Below are 25,142 nucleotides of genomic sequence, written 5' to 3' on the forward strand. Positions count from 1 at the left end.
TTACTACCTCATCTTTCCCCTGCACCCCATTGTTATTTTCATGCAATTCACTCTGCAAGTACTAACCAAAACTGAGGGCGATTATTTTGAAAATGAAAATAGGATACTTTGGCAACTTACAATGTTAAACATATCTCTTTTCTGAGCTTCTTAGAGTATGAGCTGAAGGACTGGAAATATGAAAAATTCTACTTTATTAAAATCCTGGCTTTAGGGCTTTTCTTTTAGCTGAAACACCACCTCAGTGGAAAGTATTAATATTGAGTTAGATGTATAGGCTTTGGAACATAGTAGTTATAATGGTACAAATCATTTGTTAAATTTGTATTGTCTGCTTGACACATTATATCATTTATCTTCAGAACATTTCTACAAGTCAGTGCTTTTATTATCTTCTACCTTATATAGGTGAGGAACTTTCTAAGGCTTAGAAAGTTGAAATAATTCATCCAAGTTTACGTTACTGATGGAATGCTTATTTCAACAAGAGTGTCCACATTCTTCACCACTAAATTATATTGTCTCTGTTCCACCAAAATTCATAATTTTATACTAGTTGTGTTGGAAAGTGTGTTAACTGACTTCTACTTCTCTGTGAATTGCTGAATGTAATCTCTGAGTAATTAACATCCTTGGTTTTCTGCCTGTAGGTCCCTGGGGAAGGTGTACAGGAGACTGTGGTCCCGGAGGAGTCCAGAGTCGGGCAGTGTGGTGTTTTCATGTTGAAGGGTGGACAAGTCACCTGTCTAACTGTGGTGAGAGCAACAGGCCTCCAAAGGAAAGAAGTTGTTTCCGAGTCTGTGACTGGCACAGTGACCTCTTTCAGTGGGAGGTTTCTGACTGGCACCACTGTGTCCTCGTTCCTTACGCTCACGGCGAAGTCAAGCCTCGGACTGCAGAGTGTGTGACAGCTCAGCATGGACTGCAGCACCGGACGGTGCGCTGCATTCAGAAGTTGAACCGAACTATGGTTGCAAATGAAATATGCGAACACTTTGCCCCTCAGCCTCCTACAGAACAAGCTTGCCTCATTCCTTGTCCCCGGGATTGTGTGGTATCTGAGTTCCTACCATGGTCCAACTGTAGCGAGGGATGTGGGAAGAAATTGCAGCATAGAACTCGCGCGGTCATAGCTCCTCCTCTCTTTGGCGGTTTGCAGTGTCCAAATTTGACTGAGTCAAGAGCCTGTGAAGCTCCCACTTCCTGTCCTCTTGGGGAAGAGGAATATACATTTAGCCTTAAGGTTGGACCATGGAGTAAATGCAGACTGCCTCATCTTAAAGAAATTAATCCAAGTGGAAGAACTGTTCTGGATTTTAACTCTGATTCAAATGAGCGAGCCACCTTTAAACATCAAAGTTACAAAGCACATCATCATTCGAAGTCTTGGGCAATAGAGATAGGTTATCAAACCCGGCAGGTTTGGTGTACAAGAAGTGATGGACAAAATGCTATGTTAAGGTAGGAGACCTTTGATGCTTGTATTTGCTTCACCTAAAATATTTTATTTTATACAATTTTATAAAGCTTCTTAGGGAAAATGGCAATCAGCTTTATAATTTGGGTTTTTAGAAGTTTCGTGTAAGAAATTTTTAATTTCACTGGGAAGTTTTCGAAATTGTATAGTTTAGACCAAGCTGTATTCTAGCATTCTTGTGTGATTAGTAGTGCAATTATATGTATAGGGTAAGTCACATATTTCTACATTTTATCCAGACAGTAACCGGTATGAAAATAGATCTGCCATTATTACAGTAATAGAAGACTGAGGGGCTTCTCATAATGATAAAAAATCAAGTTCAGTTTCAAATTTGGGAAATGAATTATGTACATATTTTTGTTTTTCAAAAAATTTGTGCTTTAAAATTTTATTTTTGTTTTTGTTTACTTTTGTTTTCACTATTATCAACATTCTTTGACATCTGTGTTGTACATTTTTTATACTAGCAATAATACCAAAAAGTTATTCCAAGAGTGCTTTCTTTGACATTATTTTGATAAACATGTTAACTTGTGCAAGCCGTAATTAGAATGACCTACTGTGGAAGACATAAACTATTAAAAGCAATAGCTTAGTTGCAAATTTATGCTTGTTTTATTTTAAATTGTAGTCTAAAACATCATGACATAAACTCACAGAAATATATTGAAAGTAATATTTGCTTAATTTCCCCCCAGAGACTCTTAAATGAAGCACTGGTGTATTACTAAGTTTCTTTCAAATTAAGATACCTTTCAATAGTACTTAAATTACCAAACAACATAATGCTTGTCTTTAGAATTAATCATTCTCATCAGTTGCTGCCTTCTTGGGATCTACAGCCAGCCCGGAGATACCCCGAAGACTACCACTGTTGTTTATGAACAAAGTAATGTGATTTTTTTTTTTGTCTATTTGACTTCCCAAATGAGTGTATTTTATCCTTAATGCTTCATTCTGATTTATGCCATATGAAATTGGCAAGTCCATTGAAGAATGATTTGCAGCTTTTTATTGCCTACTTCTTTGAAGCCCAGATTAAGCAAATGATTCGTGCAATTTGTTTGAATGTGTGTGGGATTGTGTAAATACATTGTTTTCTTAATACTCCATACTGTATTGCTGAAGTGAGCATTACATAGAATCTTTTCATTTTGTTTGCACATCTTTGCAATGTTTTTCTTTTTTAATAGACTATTTTCAGATCAATTTTTACATTTTCAAAAAAAATGAAAGTATTGAGAGTTCCTGTATACTCCCTCACGGTCTCCAATATATAGTTTTTACCTGTTATTAACATCTTGCATTTGTGTGATAGTTTTGTAAACAAGCATTTTATAGTTACATACACAAACATTGAGTGCATAACACAGTTCAAATTGTGTTCCCCTCCCCACATTTATGTATTGAAATTCTAACCTTGAGTGTAATGTTTTTAGGAGGCATGGGGCCTTTGGGAGTTAATTATGTCGTGATGATGCAGTTCTCATAGAAGGGATTAGTGTGCCATGAGAGCTTCCTCTCACTCTCTTTCTGCTATTTGAGGGTACCATGTGAAGTCAGCAGTCTGCAAGCCAGAAGAGAGACCCCACCAGAATGTGACTATGCTGGTGCCCTGGTCTCAGACTTCCAGCCTCTAGAACTATGAGAAATAGATTTCGGTTGTTTTTTAAGTCATCCAGCCTCTGGTACTTTGTTATAGCAGCTGAATTGACTAAGACTAACTGTTATAAAAATAAATACCATAATTTGGGAATTTAAATGAGAAATTTATTTCCACAGTTCTGGAGGCTGGAAAGTCCAAATTCAAGGTGTGTCTTCATTTAGTTCTTGATGAAGGTTGTCTTCTTGGCTTAAAGATGGCCATCTTCTTGCTGTGTCCTCACATGGTCGGAGAGAGAGAAAAAGGAGAGCACTCTGTGTCTCTTATTATAAGGGCACTAATCCCATCACAAGGGTTCCACTCTAATGACGTGATTACATTAGAAAGTTCCCATGTTCAAAATGCAGGTTAGAGTTTCAACATTTGAATTTTGGAGGAACACAATTCAGTGTGCAGCAGGTACATTTGTTACAATTGATGATCTAATATTGATACATTACTATTAAAAACTATAGTTTACATTGGGATTCACCCTTTGTATTGTACATTCTATAGGTTTGACAAATGAATAATGACATGGATCCACCATTACAGTACTATACAGAATAGTTTTACTCCCCTAAATATCCCTTGTGCTCTATTTACTGATCCTTCCCTCTCTCCCTGAGAACCCCTGGCAACTACTGATCATTTTACTGACTGTCTCCTTAGTTTTGCCTTTTTAAAAAATGTTGTACAGTTAGAATTATATATGTAGCTTTTTCTGGTTGACTTATTTCACTTTGCAATATGCGTTTAAGTTTGCTCCATGTCCGTTTGTGACTTGGTAGCTTATTTCTTTTTATCACTGAATAATATTCCATTTTGTGGTACTATAGTTTGTTCATTCACCTATTGAAGTACATCTTGGTTGCTATCAAGTTTTGGCAATTTTGAGTAAAGCTTCTGTAAAAGTTTATGTGTGTATTTTTTTTTGTGTGTGAACACAGGTTTTCAAATCACTTGGGTTAATATAAAGTAGTGCAATTACTGTATGGTATAGCAAGAGTATGTTTAGTTTTGTAAGAAACTACCTAGCTGTCTTCCAGAATGGTTGTGCCACTTTTCATTGCCACCAGCAATTAGTGGAAGTTTTGTTGTGTCACATCACCAGCATTTATTGTCAGCATTTTGGAGTTTTGCCATTCGAATAGGTGTGTAATGGTATCTCGTTGTTTTAAATTGCAATTCCTTAATGACATGTGATGCTGAACATCTTTTCATACACTTGCTTGCCATCTGTATGTATTCTTTGATAAGGTGTCTATTCAGATGTTTTGTGTATTTTTTAATTTAGGGTTTTTTTTTTTTTTAGCAAACGTTCTCTTATTGTTGAATTTTAAAAGTTATTTGCATATTTTGGATACCAGTCCTTTATCAGACATGTGTTTTGAAAATATTGTTGACAGTCTATGATTTGTGTTTTCATTTTCTTGACAGTATTGTTCACAGAGAAAATATTTTTAATTTTAATGAAGTCCAACTTCTCAATATTTTTTCAAGGATCATTTTTTTGGTGTTGTGTTTAAAAATATCACTAAACCCAAAGTCAACTAAGTTTTTCTCTTATACTTTCTTCTATGAGTTGCATAATTTTATTTATTATATTTAGGTCTGTGATTCATTTTGAGGTTTTTTGCTGAAAAGTATAGGGCCTATGTCTGCATTCTTTTTTAAAAAGGTTATTATATGTTCAGTTGTTCCAGCACCATTTATTGTAAAGAATATCTTTTCTCTATTGAGTTTCCTATGCTTTTTTGACAAAGATCAGTTGACTATGTTGGTATGAGTCTGTGCCTTCAATTTTTATTCTATTTTACTATCTATTATTTGTTAGTAACACAGTGTTATGAGTAATGTAGTTTTATAGTAAATCGTAAAGCAGAGAGGTGTCAGTCTTCCTAATTTTTTCTTCTTATATGTTGGCTTCTCTGAATCTTTTGCTTTTTCATATAAACTTTGGAACTACTTTTTGATATCCACAAAATAACTTTCCAAGATTTTGACTGGGATTGCATATAATGTAAGATCAATTTGGGAAGAACTAATATCTTGATAATACTGAGTCATCCTATTCTGGTACATAGGTTATCTCTCCATTTATTTAAATCTTGTTTATTTTGTCAGGGTCTTGGAGGGTTTTAAAAAAAATATAACTTGTACATACTGTGTCAGATTTATATTAATTTAACTTTTTTGATGCTAACATAAAGGGTATTGTGTTTTTAATTTCATATTCCAATTGCGTATTGCTGGTATAACAAGAAAGCAGTTAACTTTTTATATTAACCTTGTATCCTACAACTTTGTTATACTCACTTATTATTCAGAAATTTTCATTGCTGTAGTTGTTGACTTTTTGGGATTACCTACATGAATAAGCATGTCATCTGCAAAAAAAAAAAAAAAATTTATATATATATATATATATAGCTTTCTTTCCAATTTGAGTATGTTTTGTTTATTTTACTTTCTTATCTTCATTAGCCAAGACTTCCACTGCAATGTTGTACAGGAGTGATGAGAAAGGATACTCTTTTTTTGTACTGTGAAAGAAATCTATGCTCTGTTAAGTGTTTTGTTAACTATAGGTTTGTTTGTAGGTGTTTTTGATCAAGTCAAGGAAGCTCCCCTTCATTCTTAGTTTTCTGAGAATTTTCCTTATAAATAAGCATTAGATTTTGTTAAATACTTTTTCTGCATCTACTGATATGATTATATGATTTTGTTCATTAGCCTATTTATGTTATGGATTACATTAACTGATTTTCAAATGTTTAACCAGCTTTGTATATGTGGGATAAATCCCACTTAGTTGCAATGTAAATTCCTTTTATATAGTGTTGGATTTGACTTGCTAGTATTTTATTGAGAATTATTTCATGTATGTTTATGAGAAATGTTGATCTTTATTGTCCTTACTTGTAATGTCTTTGTTGTGGTGTTAGGGTAATGCTGCCCTCATCGAATGAATTGGAAAGTATTTTTGAAAATGTTTTCATTTTCTGAAAGAAATTGTTGAGATTTGGTATAATTTTTTCTTGAATGTTTGGTAGTGAACCCTCTGGAACTCTGGCTTTCTGATTTGGAAAGTTACTAAATACGGGTTTAATTTCTTTAACAGCATGATTTATAATCCTTTGGGTATATACCCAGTAATGGGATGGCTGGGTCATATGGTACATCTAGTTCTAGATCCTTGAGGAATCGCCATACTGTTTTCCATAACGGTTGAACTAGTTTACAATCCCACCAACAGTGTAAAAGTGTTCCTATTTCTCCACATCCTCTCCAGCACCTGTTGTTTCCTGACTTTTTAATGATTGCCATTCTAACTGGTGTGAGATGGTATCTCATTGTGGTTTTGATTTGCATTTCTCTGATGGCCAGCGATGATGAGCATTTTTTCATGTGTCTGTTGGCTGTATGAATGTCTTCTTTTCAACCCATATGTCCATCAGTGGCAGACTGGATTAAGAAAATGTGGCACATATACACCATGGAATACTATGCAGCCATAAAAAAGGATGAGTTTGTGTCCTTTGTAGGGACACGGATGCAGCTGGAAACCAGCATTCTTAGCAGACTATCACAAGAACAGAAAACCAAACACCGCATGTTCTCACTCATAGGTGGGAACTGAACAATGAGATCACTTGGACTCGGGAAGGGGAATGTCACACACCGGGGCCTATCATGGGGAGGGGGGAGGGGGGAAGGATTGCACTGGGAGTTATACCTGATGTAAATGACGAGTTGTTGAGTGCTGACGAGTTGATGGGTGCAGCACACCAACATGGCACAAGTATACATATGTAACAAATCTGCACGTTATGCACATGTACCCTAGAACTTAAAGTATAATTAAAAAAAAAATTTCTTTAACAGATTTAGGACTATTCATATCATTGATTTCTCTTTGTGGGTTTTGCTAGATTTTGTCTTTCAAGGAATTGGCTCATTTCATCTAGGTTATCAAATTTAGGGACAGAGAGTTGTTCATAATATCCATTTTTCCTTTTAATAACTATGGGATTGTTAATATTACCCTTCTTATGTTTCCAGTATTAATAATTTGTGTCCTCTCTGTTTTTTTCCTAACCTGGCTAGAGGTTTATTAATTTTATCAGTGCTTTCAAAAAACCAACTTTTGGTTTTGTTGATTTTTTTCTATTGATTTTTTTTCTAATTTTGTTGATTTTGATTCTGATTTTATTATTTCTTCTTCTGCTTACTTTAGATTTAATTGCTCTTCTTTTTCTAGTTTCCTAAGGTGGAAACTTAGGTTACTCATTTGAGATTTCTCTTCTTTACTATTAGATGCATTCAGTTTCCTCAAGCCCTTTCTCTTTGTTCCACAAATTTTGATAATTTGCATTATTTTCATGTAGTTCTAAATATTTTTACATTTCTCTTGAGATTTTCTTGATCCATGTGTTATTTAAGAGTGTCTTGTTTAATCTCCATATATTTTGGGGTTCTCTATTTTGTTATTAATTTTAGTTTAATTCCATTGTGTCCTGGGAGCATATGTTTTATGATTTCTAATCTTTTAGATTTGTTAAGGTGTGTTTCATGGCCCAGAAATATGGCCTATCTTGAATATTTTATGTGAACTCAAGAAAAATGTGTGTACTCTGCTGTAGTTGGATAAAATATTCTATAAATGTCAATTATATCCAGTTGATTGATGGTGCTGTTCAGTTCAACTATGTTCTTACTGATGTTATTCCTGATGGATCTGTCGATTACTAGAGAGGAGTGTTGAAGTCTCCAAAAACAATACAAAATTTGTCTATTTGCAGTTATAGCAGACTTTGCCTTATAGATTTTGACACTCTATTGTTAGATAATACATATTAATGATTGCTATACCTTATTGGAGGAATAATCTCTTTATTATTATGTAATGCCCACACCCCCTTAATCCCTGACAATTTTCTTTGATGTAAATTCTCCATTGTCCAGAATTATGATACATACTCCAACTTTTTTTGATTAATGCTAGCACGGTATATCTATGCTTACTGACAAAAAATGTATTCATCTGTCTTGTAGATGACATATAATTGGATGCTGTTTATTATCCAGTCTGAGAGTCTTTTAATTAGTGTATTTAGATCATTTATGCTTAAGTAAGCATTAATACAATTGTATTAATATTTACTGAGGTCATTATTTTTCATTTATTGTCCTTGTTCTTTGCTCCTTTTTAATTTTAATTTATTATTTTTATTTAATTTTTAGCTTTTGTAGGTGCATAGTAGGTATATATATATTTATGGGTTACATGAGATTTTGATACTAGCATGCAGTGCATTGTAATCATATCAGGGTAAATGGAGTATTTATCACTGCAAGCATTTATCCTTTGTGTTATAAACAGTTCAATTATACTCTTTTAGCTATTTTAAAATGTACAATTAAATTATTTTTTACTATATCACTCTGTTTTGCTAGCAAATACTAGGTTGTATTCATTCTTTCTAACTGTTACTGTGTACCCATTAATCATCTTCATTTCCCGCAGTCACCACTACTCTTCCCAGCCTCTGGAAACCAGCCTCTACTCTCTAGCTCCATGAGTTCAATTGTTTTAATTTTTAGTTGTCACAGATAAGTGAGAACATGCAGAGCTTGTCTTTCTGTGCCTGGCCATTTAACTTAACGACTTCCAGTTCCATCCATGTTGGTGCAAATGACAGGATCTCATTGTTTTTTATAACTGACTAGTATTCCATTGTGTATATGTACTACATTTTCTTTATTCATTCATTTGTTGATGGACACTTGGGTTGCTTCTAAATCTTGACTTTTGTGGACAGTGCTACAGTAAATATGGGAGTGCAGCTATCTCTTTTATGTACTGATTTCCTTTCTTTTCTGTCTGTACATAGCAGTGGGATTGCTAGATAGTATGGTAGCTCTATTTTTAGTTTTTCGAGGAGCCTCTAAACTGTTCTCCATAGTGGTTGTACTATGTTCCAACCAACAGTGTACAGTGATTCCCTTTTCTCCACATCCTCGCCAGCATTTGTTATTGCTTGTCATTTGTATAAAACTCATTTTAACTGGGATGAGATGATATCTTATTTTAATTTTGATTTACTTTTCTCTGATGATCAGCGATGCTGAGTACCTTTTCATATGCCTGTTTGTCATTTCTGTGTATTCTTTTGAGAAATGTCTATTAAGATCTTTTGCTTATTTTTAAATCGTATTATTATATTTTTTTCCTGTTGAGTTGTTTGAGCTTCTTATGTAATCTGGTTATTAATCCCTTGTTAGACGGGTAGTTTGCAAAAATTTTCTCTTATCCTGTGGATTTTCTCATCAGTTTGTTGATTGTTTCCTTTGCTATACAGAGGCTGTTTAACTTGATGTGATATAATTTGTCCATTTTCTCTTTGATTACCTGTGTTTGTAGGGCATTACTCAAGAATCTTTGCCCATTTCAATGTGTTGAAGAGTTTCCTCAGTGATTTTTTGCAATCATTTCATAGTTTGAGGTCTTGGGTTTAATTCTTTAATCCATTTTTATTTGTTTTTTTGTATGGTGAGACATAGGGGTCTAGTTTCATTCTTCTGCCTAGGGATATCCAGTTTTCCCAGCACAATTTATTGAAGAGACCGTCCTTTCCTCAGTGTATGTTCTTGATACCTTTGTCAAAAATGAAATCATTGTAGATGTTTGGGTTTATTTCTGGGTTTTCTATTCTGTTCTAATGGCGTATATGTCTGCTTTTATGGCAGTATCATACTGTTTTGTTTACTATAGTTATGTAGTGTAATTTGAAGTCAGGTAATGTGATTCCTCCAGTTTTTGTTGTTGTTGTTGTTGTTTTTTCAGGATAGCTTTGCCTATTCTGGGTCTTTTATCGTTCGATATGAGTTTTAGGATTGTTTTTGCTATTTCTGTGAAAAATGTCATTGGTATTTTCATAGGGATTGCACTAAATCTATAGATTACTTTGGGTAATAGAGACATTTTAACAATATTGACTCTTCCAATCCATGAACAAGGATTATTTTTCCATTTTTTGTGCCCTCTTCAATTTTCTGCTTTGGTGTTTTATAATTTTCGTTGTGGAGATCTTTCACTTATTTCGTTAAGTTTATTCCTATGTATTTTATTTTATTTGTAGCAATTGTAAGTGGGATTACTTTTGTATTTCTTTTTAAGATTGTTAGCTATTGTCATATAAAATGCTACTGATTTTTTTTTTTTTTTTTTTTTTTTTGAGACGGAGTCTCGCTCTGTCACCCAGGCTGGAGTGCAGTGGCCGGATCTCAGCTCACTGCAAGCTCCGCCTCCCGGGTTCACACCATTCTCCTGGCTCAGCCTCCCGAGTAGCTGGGACTACAGGCGCCCGCCACCTTGCCCGGCTAGTTTTTTGTATTTTTTAGTAGAGACGGGGTTTCACCGTGTTAGCCAGGATGGTCTCGATCTCCTGACCTCGTGATCCGCCCGTCTTGGCCTCCCAAAAAAATGCTACTGATTTTTATATGTTGATTTTGTATCCTGTAACTTTACTGAATTTTTTTTATCAGTTTTAATAATTTTTGTGGACTGTTTTGGTTTTTCCAAATATAAGATTATGTTATCTGCAAACACGGATAATTTGACTTCTTCCTTTCCAATTCGGTTGTCCTTTATTTTTTCTCTTGTCTGATTGCTCTAGGACTTTCAGTACTATGTGAAATAGCAGTTGTGGCAGTGGGCATCCTTGTTGTTTTCAAGATCTTAGAGGAAAGGCTTCCAGTTTTCGTTGTGTTTATTTCCTCTCTTCCTCTGTCCTCTCTGATTTTAATGGAACATTTTATGTTGTTTGATTTTTTTTCTTCTTTCTTAGCATATCAGTTATACATATCTTAAACATTTTTTAGTGATTTTCTTAGAATTTTGCAATATACATTTACAACTAACCAAAGCCCACTTTTAAATAACACTATATACACTTTACGGGCAGCATAAGTATCCTATAACAGAGTATTCTGAATTGCTGTCTCCCGTCCCTTACATCATAGCTGTAATTTATTTCACACATTTATAAACTATAATCACCAAATACATTGTTGCTATTATTTGAACAGATTATTATATTTGTTAGATCAATTTGCATATGAAAAATAAATGACATTTTATTCCTTAATTCCTTTTCCAATTGTCAGTTTTTGTTTTTCTAGATCTGAGTTTCTAACCTATATAATTTTCCTTCTCTCTGAAGCTTTTTTTAAAACTTTTTTTTTCAAGCAAGTCTATTCCTCAATTTTTATATGAGAAAATCTTTATTTCTCCTTCATTTTTGAAGTATAATTTCATTGGATATAGATTTAGGTTGGTGAGTTTTTACTTTTTTTTTTTTTTTAGATGGAGTTTGGCTCTGTCTCCCAGGCTGGAGTGCAGTGGCATGATCTCGGCTCACTGCAACTTCTGTCTCCCAGGTTCAAGGAATTCTCCTGCCTCAGCCTTCTGAGTAACTGGGACTATAGGAATGGGCCACCACGCCTGGCTAATTTTTTTGTATTTTTAATAGAGACGGGGTTTCACCATGTTGGTCAGGCTGGCCTCAAGCTCCTGACCTCAAATAATCTGCCTGCCTCGGCCTCCCAAAGTGCTGGGATTACAGGCGTGAGCCACTGCACCTGGCCCGGTTTTTACTTTCGATAGTACATAATCTTCTTGCTTGCATAGTTTGTGAGCAGAAGTCTAATGTAATTCTGTCCTTCCTTCTCTATAGGTAAGGTGTGTCTTTCCCCCTCTGACTTCTTGAAAGAATTTTTTCCTTTGTCTTTGATGTTCTTCAGTTCAAATATTGTATGCTTGGATGTAGATATTTTTGGCATTTACCTTGCTTAATTTTCCCTCAGCTACTGGGTTCTATGATTTGGTGTCTGCCATAAATTTTGGAAAATTCTTAGCCATTATTACTTTAAACATCTCTTCTGTTATTTTCTCCCTTTATTTTCCTACTGATATTTCTATTATGTGTAGTTACATCATTTGTAGTCCTACCATAGTTTTTGGATACTCTTTTCAATCTCTTTTAATCCTCTTTGAATTTCAGTTTTAGAAGTTGCTATTGACATTTCTTCAAGCTCACTGATTTCCTAGACTCCATCCAGTCTGTCGATGAGCCTATCAAAGGTACTTTTTAGTACTTTACAATGTTTTTGATTTATGTCATTTTCTTTTGACTCTTTCTTAGGGTTTCCATCTCACTGCTTACAATACCCATCTGTTCTTGCATATTGTCTACTTTTTCCCTAGAACCTTTAGTATGTTATTCATAGTTGTGTTACATTTCCAGTCTGATAATGCTAAAATCTCTGCCATATCTGAATCTCATTTGGATGCTTACTTTAGCTTTTCAAACCACTCCTTTTGTCTTTTAGTGTGCTGTGTAATATTTTCTTGAAAGCTGGACATGATGTACCGGGGAAATAGAACAGAGGTAATTAGACCTTTAGTGTGAGGTTGTTATGTTTACCTGACTTGGAGTTACACTGTGTTTGCTATAGTTGCAGGTGTCAGGGGCTAAAAATCTCCTTTGGTATCCTTGTTTTTGTTCATTTTCTGTTGTATTTTTTTCTTTTCTGTTGTTTTTGGGTTTTCTTAGAGACTTGTTTCTAAATAAGGTCTGAAACAGGCAATTCTTTTTTCCATTGTAACCCCCTAATATTATTCAGGAGCCCTATTCATGATTGTTAAGTTTCAGGAGTCAGGGAAAGAGTCTTTTGTCCCATGATTAGGTTCTAATATTTTATTAAGCCTGTTTCTAGACTGACCTTCACAAATTCTTCTCAGTCTCTTCCCATTTTTCACTCCCAACTTAGGTAAGACAAGAAGACTAGAAGGGTATATGCCTTCTTTTATATCAGAGTCTGGTAAAACCCTAGTTTGTTAGGCTTTTCGTAAGATAGTTTCCTGTGAGGGCAGAATTAAGAAAAACAGAATTCTCTTGGTGTCTTTCAAAATGCCTACTTTTACTTTTCCCCTGCTGAAACATGAAGAAAATTATTTCTTATCTTCACCGTGAGAACCTGGCAGGGCTGCTGAAGGTATATTCACAGAAGTATAGGGTTCCCACTAGAACTGGGCTCCCTTAAAGTTTTTAACTGTAAAGATTATAGACACTGAGCCTCCAGTAAGTCGTCAATGATAGTTTAAGTTTTCTACTCTGGTCCTGGTTCTAGTAGTGGTTTCTTCTCCTGGTTTTTCTCTACTATGTTGTGATTCTTTGTATATGCTTCTCCTATTTTGTAGGCAGCCATTTTCTCTATGACTTTGATTCTCTGATGGATCTAAGAAGAGTTATTGATTTTCAGATTGTTTAGCTTTTTCCTTATTGTGAGGAAAAGAGTGACAACTTTGAAGTTCCTTACATGCCAGAATGGAAACCAGAAGTCACCATTATCTCTTTTGAGTTCTAGACAGCGTATTGAACCAAACCATTTTTCTTTAAATTATCATGTCATGAAATCTGTAACTCTCATTTAGTCTTCAAAGGACTATGAAATGACTCATATACTATCATAAAATAATTAGGTTTTAGAAAAATATCATGTTAGATGAGGACATTTCTACGTCTGTAACTTTCATTGCCTAAAACAAAAATGTTAACTCTTGACAGTTATGTGATCACATAGTTGACATTGCTGTCTCATTTCTGTCCAACTTGAGGAACTACGTTGGCATACTCTACCAGGATTTTTTGCTAAAAGGCTCAAATTTATTTCTGAAAAGTGACTTTTTTGTGTATTTGATGCTTTCAGAAAATCATTAATACCTGTGTACACTTACTGACTTCTAGGATGAACTATAGGTTTCCCTAAAATTATTATAATTTGTTCTAAAGTACAGATTCCTTTTACTCTGTTCATATGTCTAACTTTGGATCTGTTTCCTTTTGGTAGTATCTGTGAAACTGTAGGGACAAGTGGCATTCTATATCCTCTGTTTTGATTATGGCTCCTGTTGGTTATTATGTCATTTGGAATAGGAAGAGCTTGTCTTTACTTCTATAATGTAAACTCCTGTTTGTGACTTTCTGAAAGTCGCTTTATCAAGCTAGAACATGACAGAGCTTTAATTAATGCCCTTTACTAGCTATCTCATTGATTGCTCTGACTTTTGATAATCGCCTCAAGCGATTTTCTTTTCACAGTTATATTTGCAATGTGGTAGGCAGTTGTATTATTCTTGCTGCTACTCTGCTCTCTCATCATTGATTTGCTTCTTGTGCTTAAAGATCTTTTGCTTTTACTTGTCTCAGTGCACGTCCTAATTTTTCTCTTTTATTTTGACAGGAGTTTCTCTGAGGTTCCATTATTACATTTAAAAATAGCTGTCATATAGTCTGTTCATCATTCTTTCTCATATATCAGTGATGCTATTATTGACTTTTTATAATACCTTAACTTGTGAAATGAAATAGTCTTCTCTCTTCAGTTTTTGTTTTCGTTTCACCTTGTTTCCTTTTTATTTTTTTGGAGTAAAAGTACATCTGAATTAAAATATCTGAGCTATAGACTAGGAAGACTGTTTATATAAATCGGAAAGTGATTCATACTTATTGTTTGGGTGAATAAAAATCAGATCAATGGGTTTTACTTTTACTTTGATAGAGAGGAACATTTGGTTTGGGCATCCTTTTAAGAGCTATGATTATTTGGTACATGTTAACCATCTTTCAATTCTCAGACCGCTTTTGTTAAATGAATGCACTGTGACTTCCTCATTAAGGAGTGACTGAAGGATAATACATTTTAAGACGATTTTTTTAAAAGCCGTCATCTCTAAAGCTCACTCCTTATTGTTCCCTTGTTTTTTGTATCTACTGTTAAAGGAGATTTACATTTTACATTCCTATTCCTCCTTAAACATAACTAAAAAAAAGTCCCCAAACAACACAAATATTTTTCATAATTTGTTCTTTGAAAATAGTAGAAATGTATATATTTATATGATTTCTACTGTAAATGTATATTACATATAAAATATATAACTATACATATAAAACATACATATAACTATATATAACATATATATCTGTGGAAATATATATATAGTTGTTTTGTTGTTGTTGTGTTGGTGGGAATGGAGGATTATTTTCCAGTTATAGATTTTTATTTCCCCTTCCACATCCATATTGATTTAATTTTATTTTTGTACATATTGAACATTAACATGTTTCTAAAAATAAAATGTATGCATAGTTAGAGGAGTGTCACTCATCCCATGTCCTCTACTCCTTGCAGATAACCAGCTTCCTTATTTTCCATTTTATACTTTGTGCTTGTCTGTATCTTTCTATTTCCTCTTGTTTCTTACACAAAAGGTAGCAAGTTATATAATCTCTTTTTAATTTTTTTTCACTTAACATTTCCTAGGAATTAGTTCATATTAGCTAATCAGGGTCTTTTTCATTCTTTTGTTACAGTTGCATAGTACTTCATTGTGTGTGTGCAGCCATAGTTTATTTGAACAAATTCCTATACTTGGGCATTTAGGTAGTTTTAAATAATTTATAATTATAAACAATTTTTTCAATATACAGTCTCCTGCATGTATAGTTTGGTATTGTTGGAGGTATGTTTTCAGGGTAAATTCCTAGAAATGTGATTGATGGATAACAGGATAAATGCATACAAGTTGTGTTAAATATTGCCAAATTCTCTTTTATAGTGGTGGTACCATCCTCACATTCTCACTGAAACTTTACAGATACAGTATATGGTTAAGCTTTTGAATTTTTGCCATATGTGAGAAGTTGATATCATAGTAGAGTTTTTGCTTGACATTTCTTTTAATATGCACAAATTTCAATGTTTGCTTATATATTTTGGGGCCATATTTTTTTTTATATATATATTTTTTAATTTATTTATTATTATTATACTGTAAGTTGTAGGGTACATGTGCATAACGTGCAGGTTTGTTACATATGTATACTTGTGCCTTGTTGGTGTGCTGCACCCATCAACTCGTCATTTACATCAGGTATAACTCCCAATGCAGTCCCTCCCCCCTCCCCCCTCCCCATGATAGGCCCCGGTGTGTGATGTTCCCCTTCCTGAGTCCAAGTGATCTCATTGTTCAGTTCCCACCTATGAGTGAGAACATGCGGTGTTTGGTTTTCAGTTCTTGTGATAGTTTGCTAAGAATGATGGATTCCAGCTGCATCCATGTCCCTACAAAGGACACAAACTCATCCTTTTTTATGGCTGCATAGTATTCCATGGTGTATACGTGCCACATTTTCTTAATCCAATCTGTCACTGATGGACATTTGGGTTGATTCCAACTCTTTGCTATTGTGAATAGTGCCGCAATAAACATACGTGTGCATGTGTCTTTATAGCAGCATAATTTATAATCCTTTGGGTATATACCCAGTAATGGGATGGCTGGGTCATATGGTACATCTAGTTCTAGATCTTTGAGGAATCGCCATACTGTTTTCCATAATGGCTGAATTAGTTTACAATCCCACCAACAGTGTAAAAGTGTTCCTGTTTCTCCACATCCTCTCCAGCACCTGTTGTTTCCTGACTTTTTAATGATCGCCATTCTAACTGGTGTGAGATGGTATCTCATTGTGGTTTTGATTTGCATTTCTCTGATGGCCAGCGATGATGAGCATTTTTAAATGTGTTTGTTGGCTGTATGAATGTCTTCTTTTGAGAAATGTCTGTTCATATCCTTTGCCCACTTTTTGATGGGGTTGTTTGTTTTTTTCTTGTAAATTTGTTTGAGTTCTTTGTAGGTTCTGGATATTAGCCCTTTGTCAGATGAGTAGATTGCAAAAATTTTCTCCCATTCTGTAGGTTGCCTGTTCACTCTGATGGTAGTTTCTTTTGCTGTGCAGAAGCTCTTTAGTTTAATTAGATCCCATTTGTCAATTTTGGCTTTTGCTGCCGTTGCTTTTGGTGTTTTAGACATGAAGTCCTTGCCCATGCCTGTGTCCTGAATGGTACTACCTACGTTTTCCTCTAGGATTTTTATGGTGTTAGGTCTAACATTTAAGTCTCTAATCCATCTTGAATTAATTTTCGTATAAGGAGTAAGGAAAGGATCCAGTTTCAGCTTTCTACTGATGGCTAGCCAATTTTCCCAGCACCATTTATTAAATAGGGAATCCTTTCCCCATTTCTTGTTTTTCTCAGGTTTGTCAAAGATCAGATGGCTGTAGATGTGTGGTATTATTTCTGAGGACTCTGTTCTGTTCCATTGGTCTATATCTCTGTTTTGGTACCAGTACCATGCTGTTTTGGTTACTGTAGCCTTGTAGTATAGTTTGAAGTCAGGTAGCGTGATGCCTCCAGCTTTGTTCTTTTGACTTAGGATTGTCTTGGAGATGCGGGCTCTTTTTTGGTTCCATATGAACTTTAAAGCAGTTTTTTCCAATTCTGTGAAGAAACTCATTGGTAGCTTGATGGGGATGGCATTGAATCTATAAATTACCTTGGGCAGTATGGCCATTTTCACGATATTGATTCTTCCTATCCATGAGCATGGTATGTTCTTCCATTTGTTTGTGTCCTCTTTTATTTCACTGAGCAGTGGTTTGTAGTTCTCCTTGAAGAGGTCCTTTACATCCCTTGTAAGTTGGATTCCTAGGTATTTTATTCTCTTTGAAGCAATTGTGAATGGAAGTTCATTCCTGATTTGGCTCTCTGTTTGTCTGTTACTGGTGTATAAGAATGCTTGTGATTTTTGCACATTAATTTTGTATCCTGAGACTTTGCTGAAGTTGCTTATCAGCTTAAGGAGATTTTGGGCCGAGACAATGGGGTTTTCTAAATATACAATCATGTCATCTGCAAACAGGGACAATTTGACTTCTTCTTTTCCTAACTGAATACCCTTGATTTCTTTCTCTTGCCTGATTGCCCTAGCCAGAACTTCCAACACTATGTTGAATAGGAGTGGTGAGAGAGGGCATCCCTGTCTTGTGCCAGTTTTCAAAGGGAATTTTTCCAGTTTTTGTCCATTCAGTATGATATTGGCTGTGGGTTTGTCATAAATAGCTCTTATTATTTTGAGGTACGTTCCATCAATACCGAATTTATTGAGCGTTTTTAGCATGAAGGGCTGTTGAATTTTCTCAAAAGCCTTTTCTGCATCTATTGAGATAATCATGTGGTTCTTGTCTTTGGTTCTGTTTATATGGTGGATTATGTTTATTGATTTGCGAATGTTGAACCAGCCTTGCATCCCAGGGATGAAGCCCACTTGATCTTGGTGGATAAGCTTTTTGATGTGTTGCTGAATCCGGTTTGCCAGTATTTTATTGAGGATTTTTGCATCGATGTTCATCAGGGATATTGGTCTAAAATTCTCTTTTTTTGTTGTGTCTCTGCCAGGCTTTGGTATCAGGATGATGTTGGCCTCATAAAATGAGTTAGGGAGGATTCCCTCTTTTTCTATTGATTGGAATAGTTTCAGAAGGAATGGTACCAACTCCTCCTTGTACCTCTAGTAGAACTCAGCTGTGAATCCATCTGGTCCTGGACTTTTTTTGGTTGGTAGGCTATTAATTGTTGCCTCAATTTCAGAGCCTGCTATTGGTCTATTCAGGGATTCAACTTCTTCCTGGTTTAGTCTTGGAAGAGTGTAAGTGTCCAGGAAATTATCCATTTCTTCTAGGTTTTCCAGTTTATTTGCGTAGAGGTGTTTATAGTATTATCTGATGGTAGTTTGTATTTCTGTGGGGTCGGTGGTGATATCCCCTTTATCATTTTTTATTGCGTCGATTTGATTCTTCTCTCTTTTCTTCTTTATTAGTCTTGCTAGTGGTCTGTCAATTTTGTTGATCTTTTCAAAAAACCAACTCCTGGATTCATTGATTTTTTGGAGGTTTTTTTGTGTCTCTATCTCCTTCAGTTCTGCTCTGATCTTAGTTATTTCTTGCCTTCTGCTAGCTTTGGAATGTGTTTGCTCTTGCTTCTCTAGTTCTTTTAATTGCGATGTTAGAGTGTCAATTTTTGATCTTTCCTGCTTTCTCTTGTGGGCATTTAGTGCTATAAATTTCCCTCTGCACACTGCTTTAAATGTGTCCCAGAGATTCTGGTATGTTGTATCTTTGTTCTCATTGGTTTCAAAGAACATCTTTATTTCTGCCTTCATTTGGTTATGTACTCAGTAGTCATTCAGGAGCAGGTTGTTCAGTTTCCATGTAGTTGAGCGGTTTTGATTGAGTTTCTTAGTCCTGAGTTCTAGTTTGATTGCACTGTGGTCTGAGAGACAGTTTGTTATAATTTCTGTTCTTGTACATTTGCTGAGGAGTGCTTTACTTCCAATTACGTGGACAATTTTGGAGTAAGTACGATGTGGTGCTGAGAAGAACGTATATTCTGTTGATTTGGGGTGGAGAGTTCTATAGATGTCTATTAGGTGTGCTTGCTGCAGAGCTGAGTTCAATTCCTGGATATCCTTGTTAACTTTCTGTCTTGTTGATCTGTCTAATGTTAACAGTGGAGTGTTGAAGTCTCCCATTATTATTGTATGGGAGTCTAAGTCTCTTTGTAAGTCTCTAAGGACTTGCTTTATGAATCTGGGTGCTCCTGTATTGGGTGCATATATATTTAGGATAGTTAGCTCTTCCTGTTGAATTGATCCCTTGACCATTATGTAATGGCCTTCTTTGTCTCTTTTGATCTTTGATGGTTTAAAGTCTGTTTTATCAGAGACTAGTATTGCAACCCCCGCTTTTTTTTGTTCTCCATTTGCTTGGTAAATCTTCCTCCATCCCTTTATTTTGAGCCTATGTATGTCTCTGCGTGTGAGATGGGTCTCCTGAATACAGCAGACTGATGGGTCTTGACTCTTTATCCAGTTTGCCAGTCTGTGTCTTTTAATTGGAGCATTTAGTCCATTTACATTTAAGGTTAATATTGTTATGTGTGAACTTGATCCTGCCATTATGATATTAACTGGTTATTTTGCTCATTAGTTGATGCAGTTTCTTCCTAGCCTCGATGGTCTTTACATTTTGGCATGTTTTTGAGATGGCTGGTACCGGTTGTTCCTTTCCATGTTTAGTGCTTCCTTCAGGGTCTCTTGTAAGGCAGGCCTAGTGGTGACAAAATCTCTAAGCATTTGCTTATCTGTAAAGGATTTTATTTCTCCTTCACTTATGAAACTTAGTTTGGCTGGATATGAAATTCTGGGTTGAAAATTCTTTTCTTTAAGAATGTTGAATATTGGCCCCCACTCTCTTCTGGCTTGGAGAGTTTCTGCCGAGAGATCTGCTGTTAGTCTGATGGGCTTCCCTTTGTGGGTAACCTGACCTTTCTCTCTGGCTGCCCTTAAGATTTTTTCCTTCATTTCAACTTTGGTGAATCTGGCAATTATGTGTCTTGGAGTTGCTCTTCTCGAGGAGTATCTTTGTGGCGTTCTCTGTATTTCCTGGATTTGAATGTTGGCCTGCCCTACTAGGTTGGGGAAGTTCTCCTGGATGATATCCTGAAGAATGTTTTCCAACTTGGTTCCATTTTCCCCCTCACTTTCAGGCACCCCAATCAGACGTAGATTTGGTCTTTTTACATAATCCCATACTTCTTGCAGGCTTTGTTCATTTCTTTTTCTTCTTTTTTCTTTTGGTTTCTCTTCTCGCTTCATTTCATTCATTTGATCCTCAATCGCTGATACTCTTTCTTCCAGTTGATGGAGTCGGTTACTGAAGCTTGTGCATTTGTCACGTATTTCTCGTGGCATGGTTTTCATCTCTTTCATTTCGTTTATGACCTTCTCTGCATTAATTACTCTAGCCGTCAATTCTTCCACTTTTTTTTCAAGATTTTTAGTTTCTTTGCGCTGGGTACGTAATTCCTCCTTTAGCTCTGAGAAATTTGATGGACTGAAGCCTTCTTCTCTCATCTCGTCAAAGTCATTCTCCGTCCAGCTTTGATCCGTTGCTGGCGATGAGCTGCGCTCCTCAGTTGAAAATGCCGAAATCACCGGTCTTCTGTGTCACTGGCGCTGGGAGTTGGAAACTGGAGCTGCTCCTATTCGGCCATCTTGCTCCGCTTGGGGCCATATTTATAGCTCTTTTGTGAGTTTTCTGTTTTTGTAGTTTGCTTGTCTTTCTATAGGAAATGTTTTTGCCTTCATTTTCAAATCTTTGTATTTAGAGACATTACTCATATATCTCTGATATACGTTGCAAACATTTTCTCTCATTTGGACATTTGTGTTTTGACGTGGCTTGTAGTGATTCTTGCCATGCAAAAAATTTAAAGAAAATGTTTACATAGTCAAATGTATCACTAATTTCTTTTTTTTCCTCTGGAATTTCAGTCATGGTTATAAAGCATTTTCCCACAACACACTTAAGTTTACCCATGATTTTTCCAAGGGTATGCATAATTTTATTTTTTTACATTGGAGTCTTTGATCAGTCCGGACTGTGTGTGGTGTGTGGAGTAGATATAATTTTATATTTTTCTGAAAGTCTTTCCAATGTGTTCGTACCATCATGAAAAAACTCTGTCTTTGTCCTTGTGATTAAGATGACATATTTTCACATATTAGATACCTATATATATTTGGATTTCTTACTACACTTGTATTTCATTTGTCTGCCCAGTTGTAAACTGATTCCACACCATTTAAATTAGACAGGCATCACCAATATGTTTTAGTATCTGTTAGTGCAACTCCCTCCTCATAGCTATTCTTTTTGTGTGTGTTTTCGAGCTATCCTCATAAGATAATTTTTTCATATAAAGTTTAGGATTAACTTTTCTAGCTCCACGAAACAAGCTCATTGGAATTTTTTTTGTGATTACATTAAATTTATAAATAAACTTGGAAAGAACTAAAATCTTGGTGATTTTGAAATGACCTGACTAAAAACAAGGGATATATTTTTGTGTCAAGTCTATTTTCAGATCTAATAGAAATTTTTGAAATAGTTTTCTTTATAGAAACCTTGAATACTTCTTGTTATTTTCTTTTTTTTTTTTTTTTTTTTTTTTGTTTGTTGCTCTTGTGGATGGAGTTTTATCCATTTTATTCTCCAACTGGTTAATAGAAAATATTGAAATACGCTTGCTAATTTTATAACATGCTAGCTTGTTCAATTTTTTATTTGAATTATTTTTTATCATTCTATAGTAGTTTTCAAATATAATGTTATATTAGACAATAGAGAGGTTTTATTTCTAATTTGTATGCCTCTATATGTGTTCTCTAGTTTAATACATTGAGTCCAGAGAAATGTTGAATAGTAGTTAAAGATAGTGAGCATTCTTCCCTTTCCCTAATCTCACTGGGAATGTCTCCAGGATTTCCCCACTAAGTAAGTACTTATAAGTTTCATATCACTGCTGTAACAGATTATTACAAACTTAGTGACTTATGAAAACACACTTATTATCATATAGTTTTGGGAGTCAGAAGTAAGAAAAATGAATCTTACTAGGATAAATCAAGTTGTTGGCAGGGCTGCATTTATTCTGGAGGTTCTAGTATATAATCAGATTTTTTTTTTTTTTTTTTTTTTTTGCCTTTTCTAGTTTCTGTAGGCCGCTTATGTTCTTTGTCCAGCAGTGTAGTTTCTTCAGATCTCTCTGACTCTGATCCTTCCTACCAACATCCCTCCTTCACTTAAAAATAACCCTGTGATTACACTGGGCTCACCTGGATAATCCAGAACAATCTTTCCATTTTAAAATCCCTTGGGAAAACTGGCTAGCCATATGCAGAAAACTGAAACTGGACACCTTCCTTATACAAAATTTAACTCAAGATGGATTAAAGACTTAAATGTAAGACCTAAAACCATAAAAACCCTAGAAGAAAACCTAGGCAATACCACTCAGGACATAGGCATGGACAAAAAGACTTCATGACTAAAACACCAAAAGCAATGGCAACAAAAGCCAAAATTGACAAATGAGATCTAATTAAACTAAAGAGCTTTTGCACAGCAAAAGAAACTATCATCAGAGTGAACAGGCACCTACAGATTGGGAGAAAATTTTTGCAATCTATCCATCTGATGAAGAGCTACTATTCAGAATCTACAAGGAACTTAAACAAATTTACTAGGAAAAGAACAACTCCATCAAAAAGTGGGTGAAGGAATGAACGGACACTTCTCAAAAGAAGACGTTTATGCAGCCAACAAACATATGAAAAAAAAGCTTATCATCATTGGTCATTAAAGCAATGCAAATGAAAACCACAATGATATACCATCTCATGCCAGTAGAATGGCGATCATTAAAAAGCAGGAAACAACAGATGCTGGAGAGGATGTGGAGAAATAGGAACACTTTTACACTGTTGGGAGTGTAAATTAGTTCGACCATTGGGGAAGACAGTGTGGTGATTCCTTGAGGATCTAGAACCAGAAATACCATTTGACCCAGCAATCCCATTACTGTGTATGTACCCAAAGGATTATAAATCACTCTACTATAAAGACACATGCACACATACGTTTATTGCAGCACTATTCACAATAGCAAAAACTTGGAACCAACCCAAATGCCCATCAGTGATAGATTGGAAAAACAAAATGTGGCACATATACAACATGGAAGACTATGCAGCCATAAAAAAAGGATGCATTTATGTCCTTTGCAGGGACATGGATGAAGCTGGAAACCATCATTCTCAGCGAACTAACACAGGAACAGAAAACCAAATACTGCATGTTCTCATTCATAAGTGGGAGTTGAACAATGAGAACACATGGACACAGGGAGGGGAACATCACGCACCGGGGCCCATTGTGGGGTGAAGGGGCTAACAGAGGGACAGCATTAGGACAAATACCTAATGTAGATGATGGGTTGATGGGAGCAAACCACCATGGCACGTGTATCCCTATGTAACAAACCTGCACGTTCTGCACATGTATCCCAGAACTTAAAGTATAATAAAAATTTTTTTTTTAAATCCTTATTTTAATCACATCTGGAAAATACACATAACACAGGTTGTGAAGATTAGGGCATAGCTCTGTTGCTGGAGGATTGGCAGGGGTGTATTGTACCTGTTACAAGGTGTGTGTGCCTGTGTGTTTGAATGTATGTGTGTTTGATCATATTAATGAAATATCCATCCCTTCCTGTTTTGTTTTTATTTTTCTTGCCAGAGTTTGCATTAAGAATGGATGTTGGATTTTGTCAAGGGAGGTAATCACGTGATTTTTATCTTTGGACCTATTAATATGGTGAATTATATCAATACATTTTCTAATGATGAACCATTTCTGCATTTGTAATATAGTCCCCACTTTGTCATTTTCTTGATTCTCTCTTTATCGGGTTGAAATATTATTATGACATTTACTTCATAAAAATAATGTGGATGTTTTTCTTAATTTCCTATGTTCTAAACAATTTATATAGCATTAGGACTGTGTGGTCACTAAATGATAGAAATTCTTTATGAAACTATGTAGAACTAACCTTTTTTGTGAGGTATTTCTTTTAAAGTTCTCTATTATGCTGAGGCTAATTTTGTTCTTTTCATGCTGGGGTAAGTTTTGGTTGGCTATATTCTTAAAAGGAATGACCTAGTTCCTCTAAGTTTTCAAATTCATTTGCATAGATGTATATCCTTTATTAAGCGTTGTAACCCACACCATTTTTTCTTTTTATATCTTTCTGTTTCTCTCTTCAGCTATTATTTAAAATAGTAGTTTGCCCGTTTGGTTAAATTTTTTAACAGGATTATGGTTTGTTAATTTTGTCTCCTGTTTTTATGTTTTCTACCTCATTAATTTCTGCATTTATCTTTATTATTTAGTTCTTCATGCTTCCTTTATATATGTATTTTTTTTCATTTTCCAACTTTACGAATAAGAAATTTAATTCATTTATTTTCATGTGCACTGAGATATGTGTTTAGGACTATTAATTTTCTCCTGATTACTATTTTAAATGGATCCCATAGATTCTGACATAGAGCGTTTTATTATCATACTTTTTTTCCCCAAAATTCTATAGTTTTCTTGTTTGTATTGCTCCTTTTACTCAAGGTTTGTTAAATGTAAGCTA

General features: G+C 35.0%; 1 protein-coding gene across 4 annotated transcripts in view; it reads left to right on the forward strand.

Moving 5' to 3' along the window:
* The window catches only part of THSD7B (thrombospondin type 1 domain containing 7B), a 780,632-nt gene that overhangs the window by 278,538 nt on the left and 476,952 nt on the right, over positions 1 to 25,142 (forward strand). For all 4 annotated transcript variants that reach the window (XM_031651193.1, XM_031651195.1, XM_031651196.1 and 1 more), the window contains exon 3: positions 651 to 1,461. In XM_031651193.1, coding sequence (XP_031507053.1) covers positions 651 to 1,461 — 811 coding nt within the window. The remainder of the gene's footprint in view (positions 1 to 650; positions 1,462 to 25,142) is intronic.

The sequence above is a fragment of the Papio anubis genome, chromosome 10 (assembly GCF_008728515.1).
Source record: "Papio anubis isolate 15944 chromosome 10, Panubis1.0, whole genome shotgun sequence".
NCBI classification, from domain to species: Eukaryota; Metazoa; Chordata; class Mammalia; order Primates; family Cercopithecidae; genus Papio; species Papio anubis.